General features: G+C 41.1%; 1 protein-coding gene and 1 pseudogene across 1 annotated transcript; both read right to left on the bottom strand.

Moving 5' to 3' along the window:
• Positions 1 to 4,815: 4,815 nt before the first annotated feature.
• On the bottom strand, positions 4,816 to 5,864 carry LOC137996339 (peroxisomal membrane protein PEX16 pseudogene; annotated as a pseudogene).
• A 1,549-nt stretch (positions 5,865 to 7,413) lies between these two features.
• On the bottom strand, positions 7,414 to 12,557 carry LOC137996338 (uncharacterized). Its single transcript, XM_068841740.1, has 3 exons — positions 12,099 to 12,557; positions 10,835 to 11,179; positions 7,414 to 10,064 (listed from the first exon to the last, which is right to left on the bottom strand). Exons 1-3 carry the CDS (start codon positions 12,453 to 12,455, stop codon positions 9,600 to 9,602), a joined length of 1,167 nt encoding a protein of 388 aa, XP_068697841.1. The 5' UTR covers positions 12,456 to 12,557; the 3' UTR covers positions 7,414 to 9,599.
• Positions 12,558 to 13,189: the final 632 nt, after the last annotated feature.

Here is a 13,189-nt window from a genome sequence, read left to right as displayed (position 1 = left end):
CTGAATATGAGAAAATAATATAATGTTGGAAGTAATTGGAATGCGATCACCTTGCTCTTCAAGAAATAGCTTCGATGATACTAGTTAATTTTTCTTTTTTGGTCTATTTTTCGTTTGTGGTCTGTGTCAATTTTTTTAATATTAATATTATAATTTTTTCATATTCCGGGATTCTGTACGAGATTTATAGAATTAAGGCCATTTTAGGGCCTATTTACATGGAGGTGAGGTAATCCAGGGAGCTGGGGTAACCCGCCTACGTTGGGTCTAAAATTACCTCGCGTTTACATGCAATCTTATCACACCGGGATCCCGGGTGACCTTTCTCGAGAATACTTCGTGGTCGCTAAGTACGTAAACAAGCAAAATGGCGTTTGAAGGACGCAATTTGCTGGTTAATACTCTTTTGCTCTCACTATCTTCTCTTGCTTCCACTTTTCAGTGGTGTGGTTTCTCATTATCACTTTTAATGTTGCAACGCTTCCGCCAAAGGCAGTATATGGTGACACTAGCCAACCCCGGGTTGCCAGGTTACCCCACCTTTAAGCCTTAATTAAGGATGGCAAAATGCGACCCCGGCCTGGCGGGTTACCGGGTCTAGCAGAATGCGAGGCTTAAAAAACAAACTCTTGCGCATCTGTAAGCCAGTGTTTGCTTTATCTAAAAAATATAATTTCTGACGGTTGAGCGTGCGAATAAGACAGAAATTGATATTTCTACGGCACGAGAACAGAAAGGTCTGGGTACGATTGGTGTAGCAGGTTGTCTATAAAGTGTCAGTTCATCACGTGGTGAGGCATTCTAGGCCTGCATCAGTCCGATTAACTTTTGTTTCTTTTATAAATCATTATTATTTTGTAACTAGAGGTCCTCTAAACCCCGGAGGGATTGTGGCATTGCATTGGTTCGGGGAATACGTTTCCAGTTTTTTCCCCCACGGGGGTTTTTTGGTTTTTCGTATCCGGCGGTGTCACAGGGAATCGTTTCCCCGTAGTCAATTAGTTGTTGTTATTGTTCCACATGTAGGTGGTTCATGCTTGCTGCTGGTGCGAGGCCAAAGATACCAAAATAAACCTAATGGGTTGCATTTGTCTGTGTAGTGAAGTTGAAATGGAAATTTTCGAAGGCGGAGCGCCTATAAAAATAGTTTGCGAGCCTTATTTCGTCGATTACCAATCGACCGCTATTGGTATTTTTCGAAACAGGGGATCTAGAGAGGACAATAATTGTTAGTGCCTGGCATCGTTCACGTTTTTCCTAAATCCTTTATAGAACCTGCCTTCATCAGTAGTTATCTGAATACCTTTTTGAACAGTTCTCTTCGAAGAACCCGCAAATGTTTTCAAGGAACTTGAATTGGTGGTAAACTGGCTTTCATCGTTCAACTCGCAGAATTTACCTTCCGGGTCGATTTCCTTGTAGTTGAAGTACAAGCACTGACCGTTTTCCATACACAAAGCATGACAGCAAGCGGTTCCGGTGCATCACATTTCTGATTACATCTTGTTATGCAACTCTTGGTTCTTTATATGGTACCATACAATTGTTGTTACCCGAAACAATATATATTTTTGTGTATATTCAGTCCTTCTAAATGGTACAGTTTCTTGAAAATGTTACAAGCAACAACTGGTTTGAGCCAATTCAAGGATTTCACCTTCTGGAATATTGCATGCAGAGGACATGTTTACGTTTAAGTGAATGAAGGGGTAGTTTCTAAAGAAACTGTGATGCTGCGTCGGTGGGGAAGTAGTATACAAAAATTTGGTTTTATCAACGGAGTTGATAATTTAAATTGGCCACCGTACAGAGATTCTAAAAGCTGACGTTTCGAGCGTTAGCCCTTTGTCAGAACGAATCGTTTCACATGTACCTCCGCAAATGTCATTTATTGCATAACCTGTACGTTATGCAATAAATTATACATCGGTGAGACAGGTAGACGACTAGGTGACCGATTCCGCGAACACCTTCGCGATGTTGAGAAGAATGACAGGGATGCATCTAAGCCAGTCGCTCGCCATTTTAATCTGCCTAACCACTTCAAAAAACACATGGCTATCTGCGGCCTTTCCCTACATCTAGGTACGACGGAAGGCCGCAAGAATCTGGAACAAAAATTCATCTTTCAAATCGGCACCCTTAATCCTCACGGTATCAACGAACGCTTTTCATTTAACTAATATATTCCTATTTTTCACGTTGCCATGTTACCACCAATAGCGTAGCTCCTACTCTACTATAAAAACTACACGTAACCCATAATCGCTCGACTCGCTCTGACAAAAAAAAAAAGAAAAAAAAAGAAAAAAAAAAAAAAAAAAAGGGTTCGCTCTGACGAAGGGCTAACGCTCGAAACGTCAGCTTTTAGAATCTCTGTACGGTGGCCAATTTACATTATCAACTCCGTTGATAAAATCAAATTTTTGTATATTATGTTTAAGTGGACTCACTCAGTTTAGGGACAGTACTTCCTCTTAAACATACCGTTACCATGAAAATGAACGCCAGGGTGGGAATCCTGTGACACCTGGATTAGAAGGCCAACAACGATCTAACCAAGACGTTATGGCTTTGATTACAATAATTTACTGGCCCGAGATTTGCTCTTTTCATCTCCTTATCTAGAAAAGTACAGTGTCTGTTAAGGCATCATCTGAAACAATAAAATGATAAACGTGCTAATAAAAAAAATACAATTTACTTATAAAATCATATTCTTTCATGTGAATGGTGTTTGCTTGCTCAATGCCAATCTCAAGAAGAATGCTGAGAAGACATTCACACGCTGAGATTTTAAGCTAGTAAGCCTTTGACGTTATTTTCCCTGGATCCAACTCTTTGAGGTCCAATCGGTCAGTTTTGAACGTGTGTAATGGCGGACCGTGAAATATGAAATTTACACCAAAAGAAAACGGCCTTTGGACAAAAATCAAAGCTTAAAATTTTGCTAGTCAGGCCCCAGTTGTTCAAAGGATGGATAGCGCTATCCACCGTATAAATCACTATCCAGCGGATAAACACTAGCAAAACCAATTGTAGCCTGCGAACAGGCTCCCGGTTAGCGCCCCGATCGCTTCGCACTCCGAATTATTTTGTCCTCGCCGGGAGCCTGTTCGCAGGCTAAACCAATTGAGTTATCCAGTGGATAGTGATTTATCCGGTAGATAACGTTATCCATTGTTTGAACAACTGGGGCCACACTTTCAAAATCTGAAGAAAAAACGAAGTGACTTTTTTTCTTATTTCAGGGGCACTTAAATGCCTGGATATACCCTTAGGAAAACTCCCGCACACATTATTCACAAAGATCAGGGCACAGAGTTCCCGGTTTTGTGGTGTGGCTTGAATTTTCAGCAAACGCTTAGACTTAAAGGGACACTTCGTGTTGGATGTCAAAATTGGGTGTGCATCAACCTTGTAATTATAGGATCAATCCTGCATGAACGTAAGTGGGATTTTCCAGCAAAAAGTGGGCCAGGCCGGCTTGGTAGTGATGTTTCAAAAAGGGCTTATACTGTATGAGTCCAAGCATAGTTAATAGAGGGGAATGGTTAGGAAGCTCGGCAAACATCAAAGGAGCAAACAAAGATGCCAAGATTTTGGTTGGAAATACCACGACCGTGCATGCACAATCTTTTGTTTTGCGCTCATACACTATGCATGAATTACGTAACTAACACGTTTCTATTGGTTAGTTTCTCAGTAAACAAATTTTGTGTTTTGTGCACAGTCAAGGTCAAAAAAGAGAACAAAAACCTGCCTAGAGTCTTCACCAACGCGATTTAGAGCTGTGGCATTATAAATTGCACTATGCATTAATATCCACATTAGATAGAGTAGCATCAATAGCAGCATCCAATCATGTCTGATTTTGTCAACAATGTTGGAATTTAAACGTCACCTTACCTCAGAAACTACTCCAGAGCTATTATTCTTTTATTTCCAACATCGTTTTTTGTCTATTTTTTTCTGCCGTGTATGTAATGCCGCGACGCTTATCACACCTAAGGGTACCGGATCCACGCCTTCCGTGTCTCTGTAGACTTTTGCCACCCATTTCGCCATAAATACGCAGTCCGTACCCTCCCACTTCCCCTTCTCGGCTTGTCCATTTACCCCTCTCGCTGAGTTGCACTTTAGTGATGCAGATAATTATAAAAAAAAAAAAGAGAACATATTGGTGTCCCCGAATAATCCTCCGGGAATTGAGCTCTATTATCATGCGAACGTCTTCTTTTGTTCCGGTGGAAAAACAAGGTTACTGATCACGTGAGTGAAAACACTTCATACGATGGTTTGCAATTCCACTTCCAAGATTACTGGATCCTTACTCAAAGGCACATGCTAGAATCAAAATCAATCAGTTTTTCAATTTTTCTGCTCTTGTTACTTAAACTCTAAATTAGTCACACTTTCATGAAAAGATTTCTGAATAAATTTAATGTTAACATCTTTTCCAGTTATCAACAGGATGACCCTTCTTCTTATAGTAAGCCTACGAAAAGCTTATTGCTGTAACAAAATCCACACAACAATGAAAGAGCTCCATGTAAGTTATCAAAAAACATGTAAGAAACCAGAGGATGGATGTCAACCATACGTTCACTCTACCACAAGTAGCCCAAAGGGTCAAGTGGACTTTTGATGCTAAAGTTCTTTCCTTTGCCCCCAAAATAGTGGTAAATCAACAGAATAATGTCTGACAAGTCAGCCAAGAAGTGTGTGTGCCTTTACCGGTAACTGTCCATAAAGTGAAATCATCCATGAATGCAAGGGTTACTTCACTACCTGGATAGTGAGAAACATGGGTACTTAGGAACTCCAGTTATAAAAGTAAATCATTTGCCATGTTGGAAGGTAATCTAGAAGGGGATTGAGTATGAAAGACACTCCAGGAATGGTATCACTCATGAATCTTAAACAAACAAGAATTCTTGTCTTTGAGTAGATGTCATAAAATGGTGATAACAACAGGTAAAACAGCAGAAGAAGGGTTCTTCTGGACAATTCTGCTTTTTCATCCTCATTCAAGTCACCTGGGTTATGCTTGAAATATGAAGCAGTGGTCTTGAAATGTACAGACTCTCTGCCAACATTCTTTGTGAGGACAGATTTGTTGGTTCAAGCGCCTTTTTTGCCTTAGAGGGGTCCTTTGGAAGCCTCCAAGAGCGTACAGGGTCATTTGGTGTTGCATTTAGGGATCTCATCAGTCTCCCTGATCTGACCCCCCTCCATGTGGGCCCACTTTGTGGAGTGTTGGTGATGTCCGCAGAAGACACTGCCTGTTCCTCTCCGACACCAGTTTCATCCGTCAAATTTTGATGACCGACATTTTCTTCTCTGTTCAGCATCTTCGATCGATCGAGGAGAGGAATCAATGGAGTCCGCTGAATTCCAGAACTGTGCTTGAACAGCAATACGAATCTCAAAGCTGCCTTGGCAATTTGCAAGACAACCACAATGATCCACTTCCCTGCCTCTCCCCAAATACGGCTGGCCCCCAGTTCAATAAACACCTCCAAATATTCCAGTACAGTTAACCACAGCAAAACGGGGTTCTTTCTTTGCGTGGTAGTTTCATCAAGAGTTACCTTTCCATCAGAAAATATGCCACCGCTAAAAAGAGTCAAAATTTGCGAGGAGGAGAAGACAAGTTCGGCCAACGCTTCAGAAGCCCCAAATCTTCCGGGAAGAATGTACGACAGGGCACGCAGAATAGACTCGATTTTCGTAACAGTCTCCGGATTATGCAATACAAACTCTCGATACTTTTTCCACAGAATACCTGTGTGTGATGAGCCCAACGCCACTAACTGTTGCGAAGTTTGAAGAAAATTTGCAATGAAATGTCCTCCCGACATTATGTTTCACGCTATGCGCGCGCAGGACAAAAGGCATTTTAAAATTAAACGACGGAAGCTAGGGACTAGGCACGAGGTTGCCGTGTGGCCTTACCCACCCCGGTGGGTAGAAGTAAGCCGCAGGCACAAAGGACCCGTACGTTCAACAAAGGGGTTGCAGTAATCGTATTCCAACAAAATTTTATTTGAAAGAGTAGAACTTTAAAAAGTGGTGGAACGTGACCCTGTGTGATACCGTTGGCACGGTGATATATGCCTTTCCTCGTGATATGTGTTCCCCCGAACTCGAATAACTGGTGATATGTGTTTCCCCGGTGGGAGAACACAAAAACAACGTAGAATACGCGTGTAGCCTTATCGATACTTTCAGACTTATGGTGGCTCGATTATAGATGATCCTGAGACTTTCGGATCTTGATAAAAAGATTTAAAACAAAACAATACTGCAAAGCTGGTTGTGTGGCTGTGAAGATATTTGTATTTTTGATTTAGCAATATTTTGTCAGGCACGGCTTCTTCAGGAAGTTAAATGAAATCCTTTTCCAAGCGAAGCCCTAGGCTCGATTGACCAGCCGTTTTGTGTCCCCGCGTTTCTCCGCGCGCACCATGGCTGGATCACTGGTCCAGCCAATTGCATTTTCCACCAATCAGAAAGTCGTCTGCCTTCTGAGCACAAAATACAATTGACTGAAATACAATTCAGACGGGTGCTACCTCACGGACAAGCATCGCGGACCTGCTATCCAGCCGTTCGTTGGGAGGATGATGTTAACCGCACCCCCAAAACGGCTGGAAAATCAAGCCTAGCGACGCCAGGAGCCCACGACCAGGATCGAGCAAATCCCATACTAAGCCTATGTCAAGGAGTTTTAACAGACCAATCTATTTTTAGGCTACCTTTCCCGCCAAAAAACAAAGGCATTTTTGCTTTGGTGACGCTATGACGTCAGTTAGTCTCCTGTGATTGACCGTCAGGCCCCTTGCGAGAGTCTCACTCGCGGGAAATTCAATCTAAAAAAAAATCAGTCTGTGAAAACGCCGTGGCAGGAATACTGTTGTTCGCTTGTAGTCATGAGCTCCTGGCAAAGCCCGTAACTGAATAAATTTGGGTAAAGCGGTTAAGTTTCTAAAGAAACTGCGGTGCAGCGTCGGTGGGGAAGTGAAACACAGTAATGGGTTTAACATCGAGTTAATATGGTAAACTGACCACCATAAAGAAATTTGAAGCCAACGTTCCCAGCGTTAACTCTTCGTCAGAGCGAATTTACCATACCGACCCAGTTTATAAAACCATTTCTGTGAATAAATCTGGACCTGTTGTTTCCATATAATTTTATTGGGGCGTGTTTATTTTTTTATTTTTTTTCCAAAAACTTGATACTAGGTAATGGATATTTTTTAAGGATTAAACCACTGCAAAAACCGTGTACGATCAAAACTTGCTCTACGTTGGATCAAAATAGATCGTGACCACACCAAAAAAACTTTAAAAATGGAAAATATACTGCAAAGGTTGGTCAAGACATCGTGAACATAGACGTTGTTACAATATTTCGGCTGGCCAACACCAGCCTTCTTCAGGTTTATTGAATGGATAAATGCTTGTTACAAGATCTTTATATTTACCGGAAATGACATAAAAAGGCTACGTGATGTGTAAAATTAATAAAAACGGAAATGCATAAAAAAGAGGAAAGAGAATAATAGATAATAACAAGATGAAAGAAACAAAAGAAAATTAAAAGGTAGCTAAACTAAATTACATTTCATCTCTTCTGTTAAGGCCTGCAGGCTCCAGTGTTTTTCCTCTGTGTATGAATGGATATTACTAAGTTAACAAATAAAACCTAACCTACTTTGAAACATTCTAGGGCAGATCGAGGATACTCAACGCTTCAAGGCAATTTGTAATTTAACAAGTTATCCCCCCTGGATACCTTGGTAGTGCATGCAGAAAACCTCATGGCCGGCCTCCTGGTGAATGTCATGACGTAGCCCGGCTGCGTAGCTGACGGTATTGTTGGCATTGCTGTCTAAGGTCTTCCCACCTACGCAGGTTAGTCAGTCTAGTCATCATGATCTTATTTTGACGAAAAGGAAGTCATTTCTTTAAATATATGCACCTTTTTATAAGAACGATTCAGGCTGAGATGGATCAAAATCTCAAGAGCATGCTAAGATCATAGCCAGGCTGAAAGTCAGTTAAAAACTTCGCATATGAATGGGCAGGGATGCTCGTTGGAAATTTTGAATTAAACCCCTTATGAAGACCGGGATATTTTTACCCCTTAAAGAGACCATCTTTAAAACAAAGTAAAGTCATATGCGAGTCCCCCCCCCAGGGGTGGGGAGGGCAATATCCAGGCATCTTGACCTCACATTTTGTCAATAACCCATATGTACCATAACTAACTGTACAATATAGTGGAATATTTGTACTCGTTTTGTGCGTTTTTTGTACAATAACTACCGTAATACAGTTGGTTAATAATACCCGATACCACCTTACGAGCAAGCTAACAAATTACCCGACATCACCTTGCTCGCTTCTTCAAATCGGGATTGCTTCGCACAGTACCAAATATTCAATAACATGATCACAATGGATGCTGACATTCCACAAAATCTTGATTCTTTCACGGCTCCACTACACCCAAAGGTGTATGCTCGTACCTATTTTCGCTCCGCTCTAATCCATATTTCTCACACAGTTTCCAATCGACCGCCTTCGCAACATTGTCACGTCTTCGTTTGTATTCCTTCTGAGCTAAATTCTTACGCCCGCCCACAACGGGACCGACATTCTCACCCTTCTCACCACACAGTCTACACAAGTATACGCAAGGCCTTCTATTCTGCTCCTCGGGTTTTGGCCAAAACCCTGCGGGGGCAATTATTATTTCCACTTTTACAGGCTGATCTTTGGTGTGAGCCTATTGTCAAGAAACCAGGAGTAAAGCTCCTTCAGTGCTTCGTTTGGTTGGTGTCAACATCACCCTTGGGATGGAGTGCTCCATACATGGTCAGGCTTTCTAATCTTTCTGTCCAGAGTTCTCAACTCATTGTCTGTTCATTTGATGATACCAGCTCCATATTTCATGACTGCAACAGCCCACGTATTAATTGCTATTTAATTTTGACTTCAACTCCATCTTCAGTTTCCTCTTATATTCCTTCTGACAATGCCTCATCTCCCCTTCTTTTACTCTGTTCAGTTCTAGAATCCCCAAATATCTATATCCATCCTCGTCTATTTGTTTCATTCCCTGCCCATCTGGAAAGGTTACGCCATCTATCTTCACCACTTTTCTTCAATCCAAATTCCACCCATATACCCGTTGAACACATAAACTGTCTGCACAAGTGAATTGATTCAGTGGTCAATACTCTTGGCAAACTGCTTCAAGTCATCCATAAACAATAAAGGATAAAGTTTGTACTGTTTACGGTTCCATTCGTAACATGCCTTTACCTCTCGCAGGATCAAAGTCAGTGGTATCATACAAAGAACAAACAAAAGCGTTTGCAGATTTTCTCCTTGGCAAATCCCTCTTCTTACGTCTACATCCCACAGTGACTACTATTATTATTATTATTATTATTATTATTATTATTATTATTATTACCATTATTATTTTTATTATTATCATTATTACAGTATTGGGTAAGAGTGTTAGAATCTCAGAGCGAAAATGAAACAAAATCAAACTGAGACTGTTAAAGAAACATCTTGTGTTAGTTCCGTCCACCAAACCAAAACTGAGTAGTTGTTTGTTGGCTGGAAGTACAACGAAATTGTGGATTCACTACACGGTAGTGGCCAAAGTTATCTTCACTATTACGGCTATCTTTTGGATTGAAATCACAACCCGCTTGACGGGAGCTGTCGATGTGTAGTTGTGGCCCGTACCATGTCTTTGCCGTGCAATTTGTACATTCATTTCCCCGGATGTTGATAAACTCGTACATACGGCAAACACTTCCTGGTTGGGAAGCTCCGATGATATCATTGTCTGCAAACGAGGCTCGCATATAGTCTGTGTACACGATGCCGTCCGTCTCGAAACGGCAGGTTGCTCGCCAGTGCGTTGATTGCCGACCAAGCCACATGAGATCACTTGACGGTATTAAATAGGCCTGCCAATTTGGGGAATCACCGCTAACGGCTTCAGAATCGGAATAGGCGTTAAACAGCACTGTCTGTAAACGAAAAAAAAAAAGCAAAACAAAGTTCAGAAAGGTTCTTTAAGAATTACAAACTTTGTAAAATGATCTCATTGCTCACTGCATCTCAACTGAAGACTAAAACTTTTCTCATAGGTTTTACTAATTGTAGCAGTTTTCAGTTGAATGATCGCTGCTTGTTATGGATTTCCACCAGCCTATTACTTAATGTGGCAATGATAATTACCTCAGCTGATTGGCTGTAAAATATCGCTCCGCACATGTTTTCCAGCGCGCATCACGTGTATTTGCTTCTCATTCAGAATTGACTCATTTATTGCCGAAAAACCTTAAATAGCAATGAACACAGCCAGGTTTTCTGAGCCCGCGAGACTGAGCACCCCCAGCAAACCATTGTTTTAATGAAAACCGCTGGTCAGCAACCTGGTTCTGGGGCCCGTTTCTCGAAAGTCCCGAAAACTTTACGGGCCATTTTCGGGTGTCACAATTCCTTCTGTATCTCAAGAACGGAGAGGATTTAAGTCTTCAAACTTCACAGTCAGTTTGCTTTTTGTTGCCTTGAAAACATGTTAAAACATCGGCTTTCCAAAACCAGCGGTTGACAATTTCACAGATGGCTTTTCTGACCCGAAAAGTTTTCGGGACTTTCGAGAAACGGGCCCCTGGTCTGTCCAAGGTCTTCCTTTATTGCCAGTGAATGTTGTGAATCAATTACTGTTGTTTTCGTTTAGAGTTCTAATAATACGTTCTTCGAAGTCACGAAAAAAATCTTGGAAATAACTTACATCGAAGAGATGCTTTTTAGCAAGACTGAAGGACTGTATTAAGGTCCAAGCAAAGCCAGGACCAGAGGCGTCGAAGTCGCAAAATACTTGAATGGTATGATGGTGGTCATCAATTATTCTGTAGTATCCAGGAGTAGCCACGCCTGCTGCTTTGTAGGCCTGGCAGCTTTCTCTCAGTCTTATCTCACAGTGTCTACCAATAAACTTGACCGGACATGAGCAGTTGTACCTACGGTCCTTGGGATTACATACTTCTGTACACGTTCCACCATTTTGACAAGGATTTCCTGCACAGCAGCCATTGGTACACGGAATGCCACCGACACATGACGTCACACTGTTTTGCTATGGCAACATAAATAGTAGATTTGTTTGTTTTATATAATATACACGGCAAAATTTGTCTACTCCGATTGGCTAAGAGAAATGCAGTTTCCCGGCAACACGGTCTAGAATGCAAAAGGTGGCAACAAACCAAGCATTCTGATTGGTAAAATGATCAAGGCCAATCAAATGGAGCAATTTTTGCGTGATTGCGTGATATGCTTGCATTTCTTTTTTTCATGTATAGTACATGTATTAATAAGTAATCGCATCTCTTTTCTCTTGCAAATTGGAATAAACTGTCAAGTATTCGTGCTTTTTTTTTTCAAAGACTAGTCAAATTGCGCTCGCCTTTTAAATTTTTTCAATTTTGTTCTTCTGAAGAAATTTACTCTTTTGTTCCAAATTGCACTCGAAATCATGTGATTACCTATACTATGGCTTATTGCAACCATTTTAAAATTCTAAAATGTCTAAAATCATTCAGGCCTTAATAATAAAAGCATTTCTAGATAAACTCAAATAACTGTTTCCTTATAGGGCCAAATTCTTACCTTAGCGACGGATTTAAACCTTTAACGCCAAGTAGAGGCTCTTTACAAATTGTGTTTCAAAATTGCGGGAATATTACGCAATGAAATACACAGAACTAATTTAAACTTTTAGAATAAGCTCCGGGAAAGCTGCCTTGCAAAAATGGGGCAATGATGATCATCTCGCGGCTAACACTGAAACTTTCTCATAGTGTTTGTAACAAAGATACGAGTCGCCTTCATGAAAAAAGAAACAGCAGTTGGAATAATAATCATGCACAGCAATACGAGAAATAAGCCTGAAAATGGTACCCAAACTTCCACGGAACCTTAAACTATTACCCTGCATTTTGCCTTTTTCCTAAATCATTTATAGAACCTGACTTCAAAAGTAGTTATCTGAATACCTTTTTGAACAGTTCTCTTCGAAGGTTGTAATAACGCGAACCCGCAGATGTTTTCAAGGAACTTGAATTCGCGGTAAACTGGCTCTCGTCGTTCAACTCGCAGAATTTACCTTCCGGGTCGCTTTCCTTGTAGTTGAAGGACAAGCACCGACAGTCTTCCACACACAAAGCATGACAGTCAATTGGATTAACTGTAGAAGCCTTGTGAAAAACATGACCGACAAACTCCGAGTTCTCGAAGGCATCTTCTTTGAGATTAAGGGCATATAATTGACAATATCCGTCCCCACAATTGGATTTCACAAGTTGTGAAACATTGAGGAGCGAAAGCATTACGAACAGGGGTGCAAAAATCATTTTTGATTTCAAATAATCTTGTCGGCTTATCTGGAAGCGTGCCGCCTGCAAGTGGTTCACTTGGGCTGTTCCCGTCAGTTATCAGCTGTCGGGTACTCTATATCGTTGCGTGTGGTTCATTTAACTACAAACAATAAATAGTCCTTCTCCTTTCATTAGGGACCTTTAGCATCAGGTTTTGCATGGGGAACCGCAAGCCGCAAACCGCAAAATATCACGTGACCAAGGTTTTGCCGTCACGTTTGCGGTTTGCAGTTCACGTTTTAACTGCGGAGAAGGCCGGTAGCGGTAAGTAACTAACGGCAAGGTTTTTTGCCACTAAAAATTGCACAGCCTGACGTTTAAAAGCACGAAGTAGCTTTCTATATCCCAATTCTATTTGCTAGTTAGATTTTTGAACTCGAATGAACGAAGTATTTATATTTTTTGGGCGATCAAAGTGATACACTTTCCACTTGACAAAAAAAACAACATGGCGGCATCAAGCAGAAGTCCTTGCTAAAGTTCGAAAGCCAGGAAACCTGAAACTGCAAACGGCTAACTGCAAAGCGCAAAGTGCAGTTTGCGGTTTCCCGCTAAAAGCCTGATGCTAAAGGTCTCTAATAATTATCTCCCGTACTCGCCAAAACATTGCCTCAATAATTGATGAGAAGACATCAAACCCGCGGGAGAAGCTTTCCATTATGTTTGCATCTGGCAGATGCAGATAATTATTCTTAACAAAATAGAGAACA

This window comes from Montipora foliosa, chromosome 3 (assembly GCF_036669935.1).
Source record: "Montipora foliosa isolate CH-2021 chromosome 3, ASM3666993v2, whole genome shotgun sequence".
Taxonomy (NCBI): domain Eukaryota; kingdom Metazoa; phylum Cnidaria; class Anthozoa; order Scleractinia; family Acroporidae; genus Montipora; species Montipora foliosa.
Note: the sequence above shows the minus strand (reverse complement) of the source record. Positions and strands in the feature narration are given on the sequence as shown.